Raw genomic sequence first — 21,434 nt, 5'->3', positions numbered from 1 at the left:
GGGGTCACTGATTGAGAAAAAATAATGTTTTTGTTAATTTTGAAACTTTAAAATTGCAGTGTACCGAAGCAGCTGCTTTGGATAAAGGCATGCATGTTGTCAATACTTGTAGTGTCTTTTGACAGCCATAAAGGCAGCAAAGCCTTAAAATTTCGACAACCCCGAGCTTTGCCTTCCAGGCAGTCCTTCCTTCCAGGCTGTGCACCGCCCCTTACTCGTTATATGAACCAAAGTTTGGGACAAATAGACGCAAAAGGTACTTTTAGGACCGTAGTTGAACGTTTGACACATCGATTTCATCGAAAGAGGCGGAATTTGTTTGCATGCAGCGAGAATTGACTGTCTGACAAGCAAAACTCAGGGAAAAATAATGTAAGTGGTAGCTCCATGTGACTGTAGGTTTCGCGGGACTTCTGGTTCACGCATGCGTCATACGTTTAGTTTGGCGCGCGGGACTACACAAGGAAGAAGTCTGCAGACCTGCGTGCGCCTGTTGTCCTGTTGTCCCTGCTACACAGTGTCAATAATAACATTAAAAACGCGATTTTATTAACTTAAATACAAGGTGCCTACAACATGTGGAATCAGGGTGAGTTAAATATCCAAACTGTTTTATTCCTAAAGTGGTCATTTCGGTTTGTTTACGTTGTCTGACTGTGGCTAACGTTAGCTGGATTACTAAATTGGCTCTTTGTTTACTGTCGTGTCTTGAAGGTTAACGTTGGTTAGTAAAGCAGAGTGCTGTTTAAAGTGGGGGGAACAACTGAACGGTTATTTATCTCAGCTGTCATTGTCTCTTGGTATTTTTCAGGAGGATACAGTGAGTCCAGTATGGGTGGAGGTTACACTCAGTCCCCAGGAGGCTTTGCATCACCTTCTTTATCCCAGGGAGGAGAGAAGAAAGGGGTCTGTAGTGAAGTCTACTCTACAGCTTCATCACAGTCCACTGGACACTTAAAACTCATGTAGATCAATAAAATTCAGATGAACAACTCATAACAAATCATCCCTTAATTTGCATTTTAGAGGATAGGTTCAAAATTTGATGAGTCTGTCTTAAAAGAACAGTCAGGTGCCCATATAAACACTGAAAGAGGTTTTGCTTGCTGTCATTATCCCCCCTGTTCATATTGGCTATTAAAAGGTCCCCTTCAAATGTGCTTTCAATGTACGTGATGGGGCCCAAAATCCACAGTGTATCCACACAGACATTTGTGCATTTGCAAATGCATTTAAAAGTTTATCTGAAGCTTATGAGGCTTCAGCAGTCTGAGCTAGTCATATCAAGTGGATATCTGCCACATTTACAGTCTTTTTCACATCAAATTCCCGTTGTGTGTTTCTCTGTTGAGCTGTGGTGGAAGTATAGTAACAAAAAGAGGGACTTTGGCACTAAAAAGACTGCAACATTAAAAGATATCTACATGATTTGACTCATTTGGATGGCTGAAGCTTCATATTAGCTCTAGATAAACTTTTAAATACATTTTTGCACAGGAGGAGGCTTGTGGACATTGTAAGTGCATTATTAAGGGAGCTTCTAATGCTCACCCACTCTTTCCTCTTCACACATGTGTACAAGTGTTTCTCTGTGGTGATGAAAATACTGACTGATGGATGGTGAGGCACAGCAGTCAATCTGTGTGTATGTTTTTGCAGAGAACACGTGCCACACAGATAATCCCCTGCACAGTGTCTCAGCTGATGTCTGCTTCCCAAGCTGATGAGGCCTTCAAAGTCGGCGATGTTGAAGTTGCTCAGGTAAAATGCGGCAGAGTGGTGACAAGAGCTGAAACTAACAATTATTTTCATTATCTATTAATTGATAAGTGAAAAATATTAATCACTGTTTCCCAAAGCCCAAGATGATGTCCTCAAATGTCACTAAATTGCACATAATCTGTAAAGCACCTTTTTTTTTTTAAAGCTAACTATGCAGAGTCTTACTAAATGATTTGTGGCTCAAATGTCCATGTATAACCTCACAATTAAGTTCCTCTCTGTTAAGTCAAAGTAGAATTCGATGAGTCATTGTCTTCTTCCCCTGTTCAACAGTAGCATCACTAAGAATAGTAATGAAGGAGGAATTGACCATTCCAACTGCTGTGTAAAGAACACAGAACTTGCAATGTGTTCAGGGGAAAAAAACCTATTGATTGTTTTATACCACATCCACTAACACAAGAGATGGTGTGAGCATGTAATCATTTAACTTCCTCTCACTCTTTCACAATTTGTCTTTTGTTTCATAGGTTACCATTGTGGGTATCATCAGGAGCACAGACAAGTCCATGACCAACATTCAGTACAAGGTCGATGACATGACAGGTGCTCCCATGGACGTAAAGCAATGGGTGGACACAGAGGTCAGTGGGGGTACTTTTACCTGCGCACACAGTTTAAGAATACTAGTAGAAACATGGTTCTCCATGCATCTTCCAACAAAAAGCAGCTGAACCAGGTGGTTCTCAGTTTGAGGACAGCAGACTTCAAAAAACAGAAAGGACTAGAGCACAATGATTAATTTGCAGCCTTTAATTGTGCAAACAGACTAATGTTTCAACACTACTCACACTAGAGTCAGGGTCACCCTGACTCTGATGAAGACACAGTAGTGTCCAGTCCTTTCTGTTTTACAATTTAAGAATATTCTGCTGCTGTGTTCAGTCTTAGGCACTTTTTCTAGATGTGTTAACCATTTGTGTGAAATAGGAACATGTGATAGATAAACACCTTTTGGTGATTTCCTGTTCAACTGATGTCTATCAACTATTTATGAAGATGCAATCTTTTCGGACATGAGATCATTTGATTGCAAGAAAAACCATCATGAACTATTTCTGGTGAAGCAAGTTTTACTTTTCATACTCAGTTTATAATTAGCCTGAAGTTGATTAGTGGTACATAACGCATATGACAGATATAACAGTGATGACAAACGTAAGTATTATTCATGAGGTCCAATAAATGTAAAATGTGGAATATATGCATTAAATAAACCCATAAAATTAGCAAATAAAGCAATGATAGCGAGATGGAAAACTTATTCCATGTTTATAAGTAGATTGAGACTTTACAGAACTCAAGCAGCTAAGCAATTCTTTGTTTTTTGGTTTGTGTAGGACCCCAGCGTGGACAGTGCTGTCCTGCCTCCAGGCACGTATGTCAAAGTCTCCGGCAATCTGCGCTCCTTTCAGGTGAGTTCACTGTCCTATAATCATCTCCATTATACCCAGAAACAAATAGGACTATAGCTTCATGGGCACATGGGCTTGTCAAATATAAAATACTGGTCAGTATGAGCTTGTTTGATGTGTTGCGTTATTCTCATTTATTGTATTTTTGGTGTGCCACATGTGCAGCTGTGGATGTTGTTGATGTTTTGAGATGAACTGTGTGTGTTTGTCTTCCTGTCATAGAATCACAGATCTGTTGTGGCATTCAGCGTCAGGACCCTGGAGGACATGAATGAAATCACCTCGCATATGTTGGAGGTTGTCCAAGCACATATGGCGCTCGGCAAACCTCAGACGATGGTGAGAATCCGAGAAATCATGAGCTTAAAACATAGTAGCCTTTATTATTGATGATCGGAAACACAGAAAATAAGGAAGTCAGGATAGCTATCAGTTCCTATAAATAATATTGATGTTAAACGCCTTATTTAAATTGGTATTGAAAAACCTAACCAAGTATGAATGCATGCGGTCATTCAGTCAGCAGTCGCTCCCTCTGACAGATGGAGAATAGGACGTTTATTGTTGGAGTAACTCAGACAGGACATATAGCTGTCTGTTAAAACTGGACTAAAAAAACTGGCTTATCTACTTTTGCTTACAACCCACATTTGTCCAAATACATACTATCACTTTGATACAAATATGCTGGAAAAATACATGTAACTTGTAAGTCCTGATTTTTACCTGACGACAGTATACTGTCCCAGATTTCAGCATGTGCCACGCTGCTATTATGTAGTAAATTTGATTGGCAACTTTATCCCACAAGCAATAGGAAGGATGTTGCTCATTCAGAACGTTACACATTACATTAATACTTCAATCACATCACTGGCTCCCAGTGCAATCAACTTCAAAATGCTACTTGCAATCTCAGATCATCAGGTGATGCTTTTCTATCTGTACTTAGAATAAGATCCAGATATGGTGAAGGCGCTTTTAGCTACAGTGCCTTGTATAAGTATTCACCCCTCTTGGACTTTTCAACATTTTCCAGTGTTACAGCCTGGAATTCAAATTGATTTTTTTTATTGATTGATTAACAGAACATGCATAGTGCTTTGACAGTCCAAAATACTTTTTGCTGTGACACAAAATAATTAAGACAAAAAAATCTGTTGGATGCACAAGTATTCACCCCTCCTCCCCCCCGAGTCAGTACTTGGTAGAACCACCTTTTGCTGCAATTACAGCAGCAAGTCTTTTGGGGTATGTCACTACCAGCTTTGCACATCCAGAGACTGCAATTTTTGCCCCCTCTTCTTGGCAAAATAGCTTATGCTCAGTCAGATTGGATGGAGATCGTCTGTGAACAGCAATTTTCGAGTCTCGCCAGAGATCCTCAATTGGATTGAGGTCTGGGCTTTGACTGGGCCATTCTGAGACTAACGTTTTTTGGTTATTGTCCTGCTGCAAGGTGAACCTCTGCCCCAGTCTCACGTCTCTTGCAGACTGAAACAGGTTTTCTTCAAGAATTGCCCTGTATTTGGCTCCATCCATCTTGCCCTAAATCCTGACCATTTTCCCAGTACCTGCTGACAAAAAGCATCCCCACAGCATGATGCTGCTACCACCGTGTTTCACTGTATGGATGGTGTGCAGTATTGGGTTTCCGCCACACGTAGCGTTTTGCACTAGGGCCAAAAAGTTCAACTTTGGTCTCATCTGACCAGAGTACCTTCTTCCACATGTTTGCTGTGTTTCCCACATGGCTTGTGGCAAACTCCAAATGGGAGTGGACGGCCTTCTCTTGATAGATTTGCTGTTGTGCTATATTCTTTCCATTTTCTAACGATGGATTTAATGGTGCTCCATGAGATAGTCAAAGCTTGGGATATATTTTTTTTTATAACTTCACTCTGCTTTGTACTTCTCCACAACTTTATCTCTAACTTGCTTGGTAAGCTCCTTGCTCTTCATGATGCTGTTTGTTTAGTTATGTTCTCTAACAAACTCTGAGGCCTTCATGGAACAGGTGTATTTATATTAAAGATTAAATTGCCCACAGGTGGACTTTATTTAACTATGTGAAGGCAATTGGTTGCACCTGATCTTAGTTAGGGGTTTCACAGCAAAGTGGGTGAATACATACACACTCAACACTTTTCAGATTTTTATTTCCATGTAATATTCCACCCTCTCACTCCAAAATTATCAACTATTTTGTGTTTTTCCATTACACACAACCCCAAGGAAATCCTTTTTAATTTGTGGTTGTAACGTGACCAAATGTGGAAAAGTCCGGGGCTCTGTACCTTGTTCCTGTTTTCTGGAACAAAGATTTGTCACAGCTATGTCCACATTCAAACTGAAACGGAAAACTTTTTTGTGTGTCTGTGGTTTGCGCCAGTGGGATGGTTGTGAGGTTTGTCAAGAACACTCCTTTAAAGTAAAGCACATTGAGTTTATTGGAATAAAATGTGCCTGAATTGGCATACAATAATCACATTTGCAATTGTTATGACATTTAAAAGTATTTATGTTTAGGGATATCATGATGTGCTATTAATAGGAAATGCATTAACACAATTTGTTTTTTTGTTTCTCTTTCAGTCGGGTGCCGGAGGAGGAATGAGCAGTAGTGTCACACCTATGTCACGGCCAGGAATGGGGAGCATAGGAGGGATGGGAGGGGGGTATGCAGGTGCTAATGACATGACTAACAATGGATTAAGTGCAAATCAGAATCAGGTGAGAATAAATTATATTAATATTAGATTTTTTACAATTACCTACTGTTGAGAAAAGTTGACTCCATTATGGGTATAAAGGTCACCACAGTGGGCATATGGTTAGACAATAGCCAGTATGTCCTCCAAAATATTAACTTTTCAGTTATTAACAATTTAAACAGTATTCTGTGAACAGCAATATGCTGCAGCCATGATTAAAGTAAGCTGATTGCTAATTGTAAATGAACATAGATGAGAACATTAACTTCAAGTAAAAATGGTCAAAAGCCTAACTGTCATATGTACAGCGAAATATGTTCATCCTCAAATTCTCACAGTTTCACAACACCCACCCACCCCTTCCGCCTTGCTTTAATTATCGTTTACATGAAAATAACTTCTCAGAAAAGTGAGCATTGTCGTCTCAAAGACAAAAATAGAAGTTGACTTTTGAAGGTTGCTTCTGTATTTGCACACATTATTCACACATTATGCATGTTTTTAATTAACTTACCATTGTTCCTCTCATAAGGTGCTGAGTTTGATAAGGGGCTGCCCAGACCAGCAGGGCATCAGCATTCAGGACCTTAAGCAGAGACTCAGTGGCATGAGTCTGTCTGTCATCAAGTAAGAAAAGTTCTGCTTTGAGTTTTAAACGGAAAACCCACTTTAAAGTAGTAATTGGGACTGTAAAGTCAATTATTTAAAACCATGGAAAACCTTCTCCCTAACCTGAAAAGCATGAAAGACTGAATAAAGGGTGTCATGGAGTGATGTTTTGGACATGGTCCATTGACTTTGAATTTGTGACTGGCACTTTGTTCTTATGAAAATGTTGTCTGTTGAGCTGAAGAAGGGGAGTTTTTCACAAATTCACAAGTGAAAACTGAGATACACAATCTTCAACACATTTAAATTGAGATTTTTGTTCCCCTTTTACAGATCACAGTGACAAGTTAGTCAAGTTAGTTGATCTTGCTGGCTTGACTGCTGATTGTGTATTAGGGAGGTTTAAAAAAAAAAAAAATCTGTTGAATGAAAGAGTGGTGCCTCAAACACATTTATTGCCGCTAACTTGAAGCGAACTGTCTGTTACCGGAATGACCAGCTGTCATGATCAGCAGAACAGTGTTGCTCAGTGAAACAAACCAGGAAGGCTCAAACTATTGTCAATTTTAGTAACCTTGTAGCTGTTCCTGTGACCACATTAAACACTAAAGGTGCCCTGGTTTTAAATTCCTGACTCCTCTTCATAAAAGATAGCTGAATTTTGAGTCTCAGACGAAATAATAAAAGTTGACACGTTTTTTTGCACCTAGTTTCTATTAAACAAAAGTGCTGCAAAAATACTATTCATATTTCTCTTTGTACTCCAACAGGCAAGCAGTTGAATTCCTAAGCAATGAGGGTCACATCTTTTCCACCATCGACGAAGACCACTACAAATCAACCGACAATGACGACTAGACCCTTTCAACAAGTTTTTGTCAATTCAACCCAGTGGGGTTATTCTTTTGAATTGAAGCAGACGTAGTCACTATTATACAATTAATAACTGAAAGCTATCAACTATATCACAACCTGTCTGGCCTCTTTAATAGAATAGGACCCAGTGAAGTCCTACGAGCCTTTCTATGTAAAGGTACTGTGTTTGATGTTAGCTGAAGAGCATGTGGTTTGGGTTTGGTAAGACAATGGGGTTTACACATCCTGTATCCCTGGTTGCTTCTGCTGTTTTGCAAGTCCCAGAGGTGTTGCTGTTGAAGAAGACACTGTTAGCAGTTATTCTGTGTTTCCCCCTCTTCATTGATAAGCATTTTGTAATTTTAAAGATTTGAAACATAAGTACTCCATTTATTTTTGTCAATGTAACTTACTTTTGCCAAAATATAAAGATTATACAAAATACAGTTGGGTCTTTTACTCTTTTTATTTCACAGTTTATCACATTTTAATTAATAGTTTTCACACACAATGACATCTTAATAATATACTGTATGTACACTAGGTTTGGAAACTATTGAAGCCCTTTCCCACAATTTATTTGCATTAAACCTTAATTTAAGACAATTATTTCTACTAGTACACAACCCCACGATAAACAAGCAATTTTTTTAAAATACAGAAATACTTCATTTACATCTCTATTCAGACCTTTTGGTATGACATTCAAGACTGAATCTTGCATCTTTTATGTTTGGATCACACTTTAGAATATTTGTCTTCACTTGGTTGAGTCCACCAACCAAATTCAGTTGATTGGGCTTGGTGCAGAAATGTCGGCCTGTATATAAGGTCCCACTGGTTCGCACAGTAAAGTTTTAACAAAATGTGAAAATACCAAATAAGTCTGATGCTTTCTTCAGCTTCTTTTTTATGACAATACGTGTCTTTCTTGTATAAAATTGAACAGCAGACACATTAATCCACATAATGTTTGTAACTGAAGTTGTAGAAATGTTACACAAAATTAACTTTTCTATTATTTCATCATTGTTTTATCAGTGAGTCTTTCAAATTGTTTGGCCAATTAGTCACAAATGTAAAACTTACATTCATTTCTTTCAGGAAAGTGGTTTCATTACACAGTATGTGATTAAAAGTCTGCCCAATAGTCTTTTCACTGAGATTACAAAAACAGGATTCGAAACATATTGCAGTGCCTTTTTGTACAATCAGACCATTAGTTCTCTATGACAGCTGGGAGAGCTCTACGATTGACAGTAATAGAGAATCTATGACCAAGTGAGAAACTACACAGCCATTTTGTGATCTCTGTGGTTAAGAGTGTCACCTCACAGCGAGGATTGATCTGAGCCCTTTCTGTTTAGAGTTTGTGTATACATATATGGTAGGAGGTTGACACACTAACATGCAGTTAATGACCACAACATGAAGCAACCAATTTCTACCTCTGTGAAGCTTATAAATGAGTATTTGTTTAGACAAAGAGGAGTTGATTTAACTCTGGCAACTTTTTACAGCTTTTCGTGGTGTATTGGACTGTATTTCCTGTAAAGCATTGCTTACTATTGCACAATATAATTTTTTGTATACAAAGCTACAGCCCTTGAAACTAGCACATGGTTAAATCACTCCCCTGACAAGTTTGAATAAAATGTGTAGTACGATGGTGCTGCAGCATATTCCAACAGCAAAGGTATTATTTGTTCAGTCAGGGTTTGCGGGTGGTGTACTGTATGTGTCACAGCTCCAGCCACTCACAACCTTGACGAGGATGGTTGAGGAATGAAAAGTTGCTCTGACCACATGAGAAGCACAGGTTTTATGTGTTACACAAGAGGAAGCTACACACATTTGCTATCACTGAAATGTCCTAAAATAATGTCACATATATATATATGGTAAAAACGACCATATGACTGTGACCATAGTCACCCATTCAGCTCTCACTGCCCATATGTGATACCTTTTAGTAGAACAAAACATTCTCTTGTGCTGTCTTCATCATTGCTGCCAAAGTGTCATCCACAATTTCATAGTCATGGTCACTGTCCACATCTGCTGCAACGTCACTCAGCGACACTGGGGGGAAAAGAGGGGTACAGTTCATCAAATAGTAATAATGGAGTCCCCATTCACATCCAGTATTTAAGTTCAAGCATAAGGCTAGCAATATTCTCTCCTTTCTTGTTGTCAGGAAATCCCAAGAAAAGATCAATACCAACAATGAATTGATCTTACTAACTAAGTATTGTGTGCGTAGACAAAGTTTGATATAGCTGGGCACTATTTTGAGTCAATCCACCATCCTGTGGCTGTAAATACTCACTAGAGTGCCAGCTGTGTATTAAGCCACAAATGAAAATAGTCCCAAACAAAAGCATTATTTACTCCTGTTTTAATATGCTTTACAAAAAGTTATTACTGATGTTTCCGTGACACTGCAGTGTCAAATCAAATTTGTGTTCTGTTATTATATCTTCAGTTGGAACAAACAGATAGGGAAGTGAGGAAGTATTGTTGGTTGCACACTCATCTGATTTGCTGACATTAATAAAATAAAAATAGAAAACCGTCTTATTCATTTAAATGTTGCCTACATGGCCATAACCTGCATGTTACAGTTTGCAGAAAGAGCTTCACCTTTTTTAGAGTCTTTCATTTTCACATAGGTGTTTGGCTGAGCCTTGCCAGTTGTCATTTCAGGCGCTATGTGCTTTCGGGGTACAACTGGTGGTGGTTCATCGTCTAAGATAGCCTGCAAAGTAAAGGGAAACATTCAGTTTTGTTGCATACTTGACTTCTTTACCACAAAAGTGGAAGCATTTTGTCTTTACTAAAATATACTTTGTGAGAAAATGTGTCTGCGGTGTGTTTTTCGTGGTAACTGATGATCATAATAAATTTTAAATAGCTTTTGGAAACTTATTATATGCATGAAAGACCACACTTACCGGAGGTGGGGGAGCTGGAGGTCTTTTTTTGCTATTTAAATTCAAATCGCCCAACTCTTTGGCTGGGACGCTTTTGTCTGATCGATGTTTGTGCTTGTCTGCCTTCGATGAGACTTTCTTTGATGTTTTTTTCAAAGATTTTGAGGATGACAGATTTCGCTTTGGTGGCCGAGGTGGGGGAGCTGCATCTGAGTTACCCTGTTTTCGAAATTCATATAAGAACGTGTCTGTGACCTCAGTAACTGTATCCAAGTGGAACATAGGGGGTTGTTCATTGGGCCATGGCAGGGGGTCCTTGGTGAAACAGACGGACAGAGAGAGCCACTGGGTGGGGATCTCGAAACAGTGGTCTGGTCTGTTTGGAAAGCTTGCCTGGATGGTGGGCTCCAGCATAGCCCCCTCTATTCTGAGACATGGAAAACCAAATAGTGGATCAGTCTCGAGTTCAGTATCACGGCTCACCACTTTAACATCCAGTGGCAATTTAAACTGTTTACCCAAGTCCCTGAGTCTGTATTTCTTGGTATCAGTGATAACCTCCACAAAGTGACCCTGCATGTACAAAGGCAGGAAAATCTCTTTCTGACACTCCTGATTTACTTCCTCCTCCTCCTCATCATCATCATCGTCATCATCCAGCTCTTGGAGGCGCCGACAAAAGAGAGCCTCGATGGACTCCTTCTGTCCCTTACTGCTTCCACAAGGCAACTCAACCATTTTGCAACTAACGACCTCCAGCTGGTCCCCAACACTGAGGCCAGGCAGACCTTCCTCCTCAACTTCCTCACAGTTCGTTGTTACAGTGACCCTCAGATCTGGTGCCTGGGCTAAAGCAACATACAGCTCATACACTGAATTAAACTCTCTTGGCCGCCTCCGAAATCGTCCACCATATTGCTGAGATACCAGGAAGAACTGCTGTGCCTTCCGACTTTTCAAGCTGGATATCAAAATCATGGGTGAGGTTCCTTTCTTATGGAAAATGAGGTTCTCATTTTTGTTAAATTGCGGCAGCCAGTTGCACTTAAACAGAGAGCGGCTCTCTGGGCCTTCCAGTATTTCCACTACTGCAGGGAAGGATTCATCTGGCTGGGAAAGGACCTCTGTCAGACTGAGTGGCGTCACAAAAGTTACATCCTTACACACGTCTGTGACATCAATCACATCCACCTCTAAGCTGGATGGGAACTTCAACACATTCTTCCTTACTGTATAAAAAAATGGTAGAAACAGTATTAGAAAATGTAGTGGAGGCACTCAGTGATATAAAATTAACTTAAACCAGAGTATGGTATGTTTTATCAGTTATGGGAAAAATATTTGGATAATCTTATTAAGTAAAAGTAGCAATACAACAGTGAAAAATACCCCTGTACTCAAAATCACGCTCACGTAAAAATACCTGAGAGCATTTTTTATAATACAGTAATGAAATATTACTGAGATATTTTTACTAAAACATTGATGTTGGCCAAGTTGATTTTAATTTACTTTTTTTACTGTTGGGTTGTGAAATCTACAATGATGCATCATATTTGAATTCATCATTTTCATCATTTCGAGTTCTTTGAGTTTAAGATCAAGCAATAGATCTAAATCTTAATCTTAATAGCAAGGAAATAAATATAGAGGTTTAAGGACAATATTTGCCTCTCAAATGTAGTAAGTTATAAAGTAGCATAAAATGGCATAAAGCCTTGAAATATTAATATTTAAGTACTTGCATAAATGTAAAAAATCCACTGTAATTTACACACAAATTCAAGTGTAATTTACAAACAAAAAAAGAATTAAGATAACTTTAAAGTTAAAAAAAAAGAAAAAAGTAGGTTATTCTCACAGCTCATGATGGCGTTGACCTGGTATACTGGACTGAGGATAAGTGGTTGGTCACACTTGGTTGTATTGATGAAGCGAAACCTTCGACTGCGCAGACAGGGTGAGGACATGATCTCCCGCAGAGTGAAGCGCTCCTCGCTCTCACACTCATGGAACTCCCCTCGGGAAGAAAGAGGGATACACACTTCCGCTGAGGCTCCCTCTTTTCCTTGAACATGGCAGCGCACCTGATCCTCTTTCCCTTCACGCCGCTGAATGGAGAGCACAGTCAAAGCTCTCCCGGCCCCCAGAGTGAAATTTTCAAAGGTCATCTTGGAGTGGCTGGTAAAAGTGAAGGGAAGGCAGGATTCAAGGCCCACAGGTCTCAGGCTCAGCATTTCCTCTATTGTACTGTACGGCATGTCGTCTGGTACAACCTTGAACAAGCCTGAGAAACAGCAACAAGTATCAGTGGTCAGCTTCGAAACAAATAGTTGCTGTTACAAGAATGTTGTTCACAGCTCAGACCGACCTGTGTGGCTGATAGGCAGCTCAAACTTCTCATTGGTGCTGATGTCTTCACAGCAAACTGATAGGAGTTCAATGCCAGTGACCTTTACTAGATCTCCAGTGGAAAAACACACTTCACTCCCAGAAATTTCATATATAGACCCTGAAACAGAAAGTGAGAATTTAAGATAAAGAGGAACAGTGAAACAACATTGAAACTCAGTCATGAACAAAAACTTCACAGCTCAGAAAAATGGTCACCGTCTCATTTGGCAACAGTAATCTGACTTTGTTTGTTTGTTTATTTCGAACATGTAACAAATAAAAACAAAACAAGAATAACAAATAAAATGAACAGTAAAGATATACAGCAAACTCTCAATAAATAAAGTCTTATGAACATAAATAAACAACAAAAATAAGTATTACATGTCTGAACAGCAGTAGGAAGAAGTATACACTTATAATGGTACTAGCCCTTCTCCATACGCAATCTGATTCAGGGTTAAGCAAAAAACTAAAAACATGTAAACAATAAATAGATACATTAATGTAGCATTATCAGTTCATTGTGGTGTGGATGTGGTGTAATGGCCTGTGGCCGGTCACACTCGGTGGTGTTGATGAAGTGAAACTGTATTATAATAAAAAACTGTATTATAATAAAAATAAAATTATATATTATAATCAAATTCTCACAGGGCCATTTGTCTGTGTAATGAATACCACTGAGACTTTAAGCACATTTAGTTGATAATATTTCTATATTTTTACTTAAGTATGATTTTGAGTACAGGAGTATTTTTCACTGCTCTATTGCTACTTTTACTTAATTATACAATACATTATATTAATTATAATATTTATGTACAGTACCTGCATAAATGTAAAAATTCCTCTGTAATTTAATAGATATTTATATTTTATATTTAATGGACTACAGGCACATCACGATTAGTAGCAATCTCCTCAGCAATCCAAAGCTTCGTCCTCATCTACATTCACAGTTTCAAATCGCATATGAATGAATATAATGAAGGCCTACCTTGAAAGTACACTCCGGAGCAAACTTGAAGAATTTTTGGCAAACAAGTATTGTCCAATGATGCAATGAATTCTTGAAGTGGCAAAGCAGTCGTGCCTGCCATTTCTGCTGCTGCTGCATAAGTGTGCTGCTTTCAAAAATGAAGGCAGATAATAAATGACAAGTGCAGCATAAAAGGGGGATGCTTTGTCAGTCACAAACCACAGAACTGAATGAGGAAGTTACAGGAGCAGTTTGCACAGTGCTTGCATTCACAGATCGAGGTGAAGAGATATGACATCAGCTTTGTAATACAGTGAAGTTTTGAAGAAAATGTATATTATTTTTTATTTTATTTATAGCACTTAATTTACTATCACGCAACAAAAAATATACTGAGAAATTCAGAGATTAACAGCATAGCTTTATAAGGAAAATTTGCATGTGTGTGCTTGCGTGTGCGTGAGTGAGCGTGGGAACTGCAAATACTGCATTGTGCAAACATTTTGTTACAAGGTCTGTAAGATCAAAGCCTGTTAATCATGTACCTGCATTTAAAGCACAACTTGGTGGTCTGGCCAAACACAATGTTTCTGTATCACATAACTACTGTGGACAGATCACACATGATCTAATAGAAAATCTCGCCCCAGAACTGATGCCAAAACACAACAGTAATGATTTATACATGACAGGAAGGACAGACATGTTTCACCCAGCTAAGCCAGGAATGGGTTCTAGCTGAGTTGATACGAAATGTAATTTTAGTCACTGTACTGTCCTTCTCTTCCAATATTTCCTGGTTCTAGTGCCTATTAAAGTCCATGACACATTCTCCATACAGGGAATTTTCCCTCTTTGTACTCAATGAACCTCAGACAAATGGTAGATAAAGACAACACCCTCACTTCCTGTAGAATAGACTAAGCATCCTCCTACCTCTGTGACATGACGAGACAGGCCCTCACAGTCTCTGTGTAACCCACAACACTTTCCAAAGGTGTCCTACAATGGCATCACTAAGATCACCCTGATCTGTTGGCTCAATCTCTTGAGAGGTTTTTCCCCCTTTCCATAATCCAGTTTGGTAATTCAATTTCTTATCAGATACTACCTTGTGTGACCGAACCCTTTGACTCATCCTTGCTCTTTGCAATCAAAGAGTGAAGTCTTTGTACAAAGAGTCAAGTAACCACAATACCTTATTAGGTGCGAAGGCCTTGCAATAGATGTAGACCCTGAGAGACCTGTGGTGTTCAGATTCTCAAAGCAATTACTCTCCATAACAACACGTAGACATACATTTCAAACCACGATTCTGTAGCACATATTTGAAGTCAGAAATCTGGGGTCTGAGGCCCCCTAGTGGGTTTAGTTGTCTGTCTGTTTGTGCTGAAGCTATTATAACTTGGTCAGGCTGTAGTTTGTGGTGCTGTTGAATTTTACCACTTTATACTGACTTTCAAACATTTCGTCCATCCCATTCATGTCAATGAGTGTAGACTATTTGCAAGATTTCAGAGTGACATGTTGGACAGTGCATCATCAAAACACTATGGCAATATTTTTTGAAAGAATGGTGTTCATTCCTCCAAAAGACTTCTAGAGACTTATACAGTATGTCTGAAGTTGTTCTGGCAGGTTGAGGTGTCCCAACACCTTATTAAAGGATAGGTTCACAGTTTTTCAGGTCTGTCTTACAACAATTAGGTGGCCAAAGGAACACTGAAAGAGGTTTTGCTCATTGTAATTATTCTTCCTGGTCATACTGGCTATTAAAAGATCCCCTTCAAAAGCACTTTCAATATACAGTATCAGTCAAAAGTTTGGACAGATTTTCTCATTCAAGTGAATGGGAAGGTGTGTCCACACAATAATTTTGTGCAAAAATGCATTTATGAGGCTTATATGAGACCTCAGCTGTCTGAGTTAGTCATATCAAGTGGATATCTGCCACATTTACAGTCTTTTTTAGCATCAAATTCCCTTTGTGTGTTTCTCTGCTGAGCTGCAGTGGAAGTATAGTAACAAAAAGAGGGACTTAAAAGACTGTAAGATATCTACTTGATTTGACTAATTTGAATGCTTTGAAAGCTACAGAAGGAGGCTTGTGGATTTTGACCCCCATCACTTATATTGTAAGAGCATTATGAAGGGATCTTCTAATGGCCAGTAGGAACAGGAAGAATGATTATGGCAAGAAAACATATGTCAATGTTCATTTGGGCACCTGACTATTGTTTTATGACAGACCAGAAAAATTGTGAAGCCGTCCTTTAAGACCAAAATAATAATATATAATCATCAAATGTCTAATTAAGTCTAAATTTGATGTGATGTGATTTGCAGGATTGCAAAACTCCAACTCCCAAGAACCCAACCTGGCTTTTACCCAACATGCACCTCGGCCTTGAAAAGCTCGGGCAAGATGGCGACTAAAACAAGCAAAGAGAGTCCTCCTCCTTTTGATTGTCCAACATGGTGAGAAAATGCACATGCGAAAGTTGATAAGGCTTGTTTGTGATGCAGTATGAGATGCAGATGAACAAAACAAGGTTCACTCATTTATGTAATTTACCGCTAATCGGAGAGAATCTTGTAGCTTCAGTTACTGTAGCTAACGTTAGCATCTAAGCAAGCTAGCAGGCTAACCCGTTAACGTTGGCATTCATTTAGAAATATCGTTGCGTCGTTTGAGCAGAAGGACGCTTTGCAGTTTAATTTTAGGGATGTTAGTTAACAACAACAGAGTTTCGGGGATATAAATCAGACAATTTCATATTTCTTTGCGTTTTTCTTGGTAGAAATCTTGCTCTTGCAGTATGTGGCGACTGCTGGAAACGTTTTCAGGAGGTTGAGCCACCCGTTTTAATGAATAAACCGTTAACCATGAGAAGACAAATAAAACCAGGATAATCATGTATTGCCTGTATTGATCACCTTCACATGTGTGCTCGGAATCCATACTGTTTTGTTGTGTGTATCGTTAACAAAGTGTTTGCTTTTCAGGGCAGGCAAACCACCCGCAGGGCTGCATCTAGACGTGATGAAGGGAGACAAACTGATAGAGGTAACTGCAAGCTTGGCGGTCTCCTTAAGCATGTGTTCAAGCATGCATCTGTGCAAAAGCACAAAATATCGTGTGAATTAAGATGGTTGAATCGCACCAGATACGAGCCTGACAGTCCACTTTGTCCCAGATGTGTTGCACACTGGGGCTTTCTATGGCTGCATGGCTTCCACCGGTGCGAGAGCAGCATCAGCCCTGAGATTTAAGCTTTTCAGTGGGAAGCAACACTGTTGAGTTATGGCTCAGAGGCACAGAGATATTGCAGACTGTTTACACATCTTTTTCACAAGTCTTTTAATGACAATAACACACTGAAACTGTCTCTCCCTGTAGAAACTGATCATAGATGAAAAGAAGTACTACCTGTTTGGGAGGAACCCAGATTGGTGTGACTTCACCATTGATCATCAGTCATGTTCACGTGTCCATGCTGCCCTGGTTTACCACAAACACCTGAAAAGGGTCTTTCTCATAGACCTCAACAGCAGTAAGACATCCTCAGAATCACAATTGTATTTAAGTCATTTTATATTCAGAACCAGTGTCTGTAAAGGTTGTACATAAGTATGTCAATTGTGAGCACTACTAGTAGGTTTTAACTTAAAAGCTTTGACTTTGCTGTCTGTCTTTTAGTCATCAGTGGAAACCACATTAAGTTTAAGTTTTTGTTAATTTGAGGCTGTCAAAGTTTACTTGTTTGCATTATTGATTCATAGTAGGGAAGACCACATCCGTCAGTGAGGACAGTCATTTAGGGATGGTGAAGATGAAGGCACTCAGATGTCATCACCACAAAAAGTCACTCTGTTAGAGGAGAATTACTTATTTGCTAAACAAAAACAAATTTGACCTCATTGTGTGCTGACACGGATTTCGTGACCCAGTTTATTATTACACCATCTTACAGACTTAGTGTGACAGCGACACACGCATTGCCACCAGGACTGCATCATACTCAATTCCATAAAACATTAATCATCTGAAAACCGAATGACCTGTCCCAACATATGTACCTTTGGTCATTTGATTGTCACCATTTTAGCACACGGTACTTTCCTTGGACACATCCGTCTGGAACCACACAAGCCTCAGCAGGTGCCCATAGACTCGACAATATCTTTTGGGGCTTCAACACGGACCTACACCATCAGAGAGAAACCCCAAACACAAGGAACCGCCGGCACAGGAGACAGCAAGACAGGAGAAGATGAGGAGCTGAAAGGACTGCTTGGGCTTCCAGAGGAAGAGACAGAGCTGGAGGTATATTGACATAGTTTCTTGGTAGTAACAGTAACAATGTTCATAAAGATGAATGTTTTCTGGTGTTCTAAGTGGCAGGCTAGGCCCATCCTTACAGATCATAGATTATAGAAGTAGTAACAATGTAAATGTCCAAAATTTCAGGAACATATTAATATAAGCACTGCACAGATTTTCTGATTATACGTTCTATTTATACCTATTGTCTAATTATTAACAACTAGTGATATTTGCTTTTCACATGGGTTTATGATACTACTTGTTATTATCCTGCTCTGTCTGGTGTAGTATCATGTAATAAAGTTGTGATATCCTGATATTGATTCAACTGCATTACACATATTTTTCTTTTGATGTCTGTGTTTTTCTAGAACCTGACAGAGTTCAACACAGCTCACAACAAGCGCATCTCCCTCCTGACCATTGAGGAGGGCAACCTGGAAATCCAGAGGCCTAAGAGGAAACGGAGGAACTCCAGAGTTACCTTCAATGAGGAGGATTGCATCATTAACCCAGGTACAAATCAAAGTGAAAGTTGCATTGACGAAACACATACGATTGTAGTCTGGTGAAAAACAATGCCAAACTAAAGTAATGGTAGATGGTTATGTTTAAGACTTTGTAGACATATTAATTAATTTCATTGGAAGGGTTTTGCAGGCAAAGGTCTCCTGTCATGAAGAAAATATATACTGTATTTATCAAGATATGTCACCAATCAGATATGTGCATTTCTACATTTCATGGGATGAGCCTGAAATGTACTTAATGAATTGTAACGCTTGTATTTTACATACTTACAGAGGATATAGACCCCTCGGTAGGACGTTTTAGAAATATGGTGCAGACTGCTGTCATCCCCATCAAGGTAAGTCTTGGTTTTGTCATAAAAATGTCTGATTCAGTTAATACATTTCAGTTAACAGGCTTCAAAGTATAACTGTGTGTTGAGCTGTTTGGTTACTCAGAACCTAAACAGTGCTATGCTTAAGATACTACCAGTATTCCCATAATGACTGTAATCTGCTGAAACCAAAAATAACTAGTGAACTTACTTGTCTAGTATTGTGTAACACACAATTGTAAAATGTGTCATTAAAGTAGATGTGTAACGTTAGGGGCTAAATGTATGACTTGCAAAGTTAATACTCTGTTAACCCGTGCTGCAGAAACGGAGATCAGAGGGCCAAAACACTCTGGGTCTTGATGACTTGACTTCAAAACGCATCCATGGCTACAGCTTAAGCAGTGGTCTTTATGGGGACTTGCCTCCCACTAGTCATGAGAACCAGCCAACAGGAGCTCCAGGAGGTGCTGCTATGCAGGGAGGGCTTCCTCTGCCCTTCCCCAACCCAGCACCAGAAGTGGACCTCGCCCCAGAGGCTCCCCAGCCCCCTGTCACCCTCAACCCCACCCCTGTCACAGCCCCTTACCTACCAGAGACCCACAACGAGCCACGCAAAAAGAAGTATGCCAAAGAGGCTTGGCCAGGCAAGAAACCCACCCCTTCACTACTCATCTAACCTGTTTCTCAAAACTGCTGACTTTCAGGTTACCAGCAGATACATCAGGGACTGTGACCTGGAGGAGGTGGTGTTATTCACTATTTTTGGTTGGTTTTGGTTGTGTTACTTACTGTCATCACAAAAAAGGCACCACACAATTTCCCTGTAGTCTGTCACAAGGTATCATCTATATTACTGAATCAGCAGTTGATAAGTCAGCCAGAAACCAGTTAAATCATTTTTATTGCAAGCAAAATTAACAAATTCACAAAACTTGTCAGTACATTTAAGCCTCAGAGTGGCAGTGAGTTATGCTTGTCTGTGAGTGACTGGCTACATGGATATGGGTCATTGAGTTTTTGATGTGTTGGATGTAAAGTTGTATTTTTTTTTTCTACTAAACATGTTTCAACATTTTTTCACTGCTTAAATATTTTGATAATGCTATTAAACAAATGGCAAAAAGTACTTTTATATAAGATATTTTACTGTGAGAAGTCCGAAAAGTCAGAGAATCCAGACATGAAGTCATGTCTTGATTAAGTTTCTATCAAAACACAGGGCTGTTTTTTTAACACTTGGAAAACCTATTTGAGATAATGTGATCAAGTTTTTGTTTTACTCACCCAAACATTTTCTTTATATATATTCCATCAACTGAAGTGTCTTGCATTTGTCCCATTAGCCACTAGATGGCGACTTGTGCACAAAGGTCAGAGAGATTTCACTGAGGGCTGGGGACTTGCAGGTACCACTGTTGACGGCCTGTTGAACTAACCTTAGCCCCAAACATGTCCAAAATCTGCATATAGCATCCCGTGAAAGTGTTGCTGCAAGCTTCAAGTTATTATATATCATTACATTCTTTTGCGGATAAAAGCCATTTGCCCTGTCCAAACATTATGTTGATCACATTTGTCCCTTGACTTTTTCCAGTATAATGGATGGTTTGTTGCCCATTTTCCCAGCACCAGTATACTGTAAATACAAGGATTTTACAGTTTTCTATGTTTGGCAATTGATTGGACTGCTGTCACGTAGTAACAGAATATAGTGGAATGGATTCTAGTTCAGTAATATACCAGTTTTCCTGCAAAATAAAATGTTAGTTAAAACAGAAACAGGTATGGATTTAGGATGTTTTAATGGTTATGTAGCATGTTAACATCTTTCACATGCAACAGAGTACAGTGCAGCTTATATATTACATTGTTAATATTTTTTTTGCCCTGAACTGACTTGACATAGGAACTGTGTCTTTGTGCACAGTAGAAGGAAAAACATAGTTAGCCGTGTAAAACGTAATAAACTGGTAGAACTTTACAGTGTATTCCAAATTTAAAGGTCCCATGAAATGGTGTCATTACTTTCATAATGTGATGTTCTGTATTTCCCTTTTTTAAAGTATTTTAGGGCATTTTTGCCTTTTATTTAAAGGACAATAGAGGAAATGAAAGGAGACAGATAGCAAATGACATGCAACAAAGAGAACCGGACGTTGCGGTCACAGCATATGGTATGCATCTTAAGCACAAGGCCAGCACACTCCTCTGTATTTCCTTTTGTAACAGGTTGTGGTAATGCATCTATCTTAGTGTAAACCAATGGACTAGTAGTTATGGTAAAAACACAGGATGACCTCATTGTTTGAACTTTTTTTTTATCCTCTGATACAGCATAAGGCCACCACTGAAGATTCCCTGTTTTTCAGGAAGTTGTCATTTCATGGGATCTTTAAATTAGCAAAAGTTCAGATATCACAAGACGAGGTGTTTCATTTTTACAAACTGTGCTGGTGACTTTTTGTCCTTGTGGGCATGTGGATTTTGTAATCATATGACTGTAAATAAAAAATGAATTACTTTTGACTCATAACTCTACTGTGTTTTCAGCTGTGATTAAATGTTGCACTTTGGTT

At 39.1% G+C, this 21,434-nt stretch overlaps 3 protein-coding genes across 3 annotated transcripts; 2 read left to right on the top strand and 1 right to left on the bottom strand.

Moving 5' to 3' along the window:
• The first annotated feature begins 435 nt into the window (after positions 1-435).
• Positions 436-7,821, top strand: rpa2 (replication protein A2). Its single transcript, XM_044360296.1, has 9 exons — positions 436-589; positions 812-906; positions 1,660-1,761; positions 2,253-2,366; positions 3,123-3,197; positions 3,420-3,536; positions 5,793-5,930; positions 6,444-6,538; positions 7,291-7,821. The coding sequence occupies exons 1-9, from the start codon at positions 577-579 to the stop codon at positions 7,376-7,378; spliced, it is 837 nt and encodes a 278-aa protein (XP_044216231.1). The 5' UTR covers positions 436-576; the 3' UTR covers positions 7,379-7,821.
• A 9-nt stretch (positions 7,822-7,830) lies between these two features.
• On the bottom strand, positions 7,831-13,861 carry themis2 (thymocyte selection associated family member 2). The gene is made up of 6 exons (XM_044360291.1): positions 13,703-13,861; positions 12,680-12,820; positions 12,170-12,595; positions 10,330-11,537; positions 10,019-10,133; positions 7,831-9,457 (listed from the first exon to the last, which is right to left on the bottom strand). The coding sequence occupies exons 1-6, from the start codon at positions 13,803-13,805 to the stop codon at positions 9,345-9,347; spliced, it is 2,106 nt and encodes a 701-aa protein (XP_044216226.1). The 5' UTR covers positions 13,806-13,861; the 3' UTR covers positions 7,831-9,344.
• On the top strand, positions 11,210-21,391 carry ppp1r8b (protein phosphatase 1, regulatory subunit 8b). Its single transcript, XM_044360298.1, has 8 exons — positions 11,210-11,288; positions 16,031-16,162; positions 16,691-16,751; positions 17,085-17,238; positions 17,794-18,011; positions 18,383-18,527; positions 18,815-18,879; positions 19,181-21,391. The coding sequence occupies exons 2-8, from the start codon at positions 16,110-16,112 to the stop codon at positions 19,532-19,534; spliced, it is 1,050 nt and encodes a 349-aa protein (XP_044216233.1). The 5' UTR covers positions 11,210-11,288; positions 16,031-16,109; the 3' UTR covers positions 19,535-21,391.
• The last annotated feature ends 43 nt before the right edge of the window (positions 21,392-21,434 follow it).

Source organism: Thunnus albacares, chromosome 8, assembly GCF_914725855.1.
Source record: "Thunnus albacares chromosome 8, fThuAlb1.1, whole genome shotgun sequence".
Lineage (NCBI taxonomy): Eukaryota > Metazoa > Chordata > Actinopteri > Scombriformes > Scombridae > Thunnus > Thunnus albacares.
This window is presented reverse-complemented; position numbering and strand designations above follow the sequence as displayed.

Bases quoted from the DNA above. Each gene is read 5' to 3' on its own strand.
- rpa2 (XM_044360296.1), top strand. The intron at 3,537-5,792 runs GTGAGAATCCGA...TTTCTCTTTCAG, and splicing joins TCGGCAAACCTCAGACGATG to TCGGGTGCCGGAGGAGGAAT. The intron at 6,539-7,290 runs GTAAGAAAAGTT...GTACTCCAACAG, and splicing joins ATGAGTCTGTCTGTCATCAA to GCAAGCAGTTGAATTCCTAA.
- themis2 (XM_044360291.1), bottom strand. From the start codon at position 13,805: ATGGCAGGCACGACTGCTTTGCCACTTCAAGAATTCATTGCATCATTG. The intron at 12,821-13,702 runs GTAGGCCTTCAT...TTTCTGTTTCAG, and splicing joins CTCCGGAGTGTACTTTCAAG to GGTCTATATATGAAATTTCT. The intron at 12,596-12,679 runs GTCGGTCTGAGC...GCTGTTTCTCAG, and splicing joins GCTGCCTATCAGCCACACAG to GCTTGTTCAAGGTTGTACCA.
- ppp1r8b (XM_044360298.1), top strand. From the start codon at position 16,110: ATGGCGACTAAAACAAGCAAAGAGAGTCCTCCTCCTTTTGATTGTCCA. The intron at 16,752-17,084 runs GTAACTGCAAGC...CTCTCCCTGTAG, and splicing joins AGGGAGACAAACTGATAGAG to AAACTGATCATAGATGAAAA. The intron at 18,880-19,180 runs GTAAGTCTTGGT...CCCGTGCTGCAG, and splicing joins CTGCTGTCATCCCCATCAAG to AAACGGAGATCAGAGGGCCA.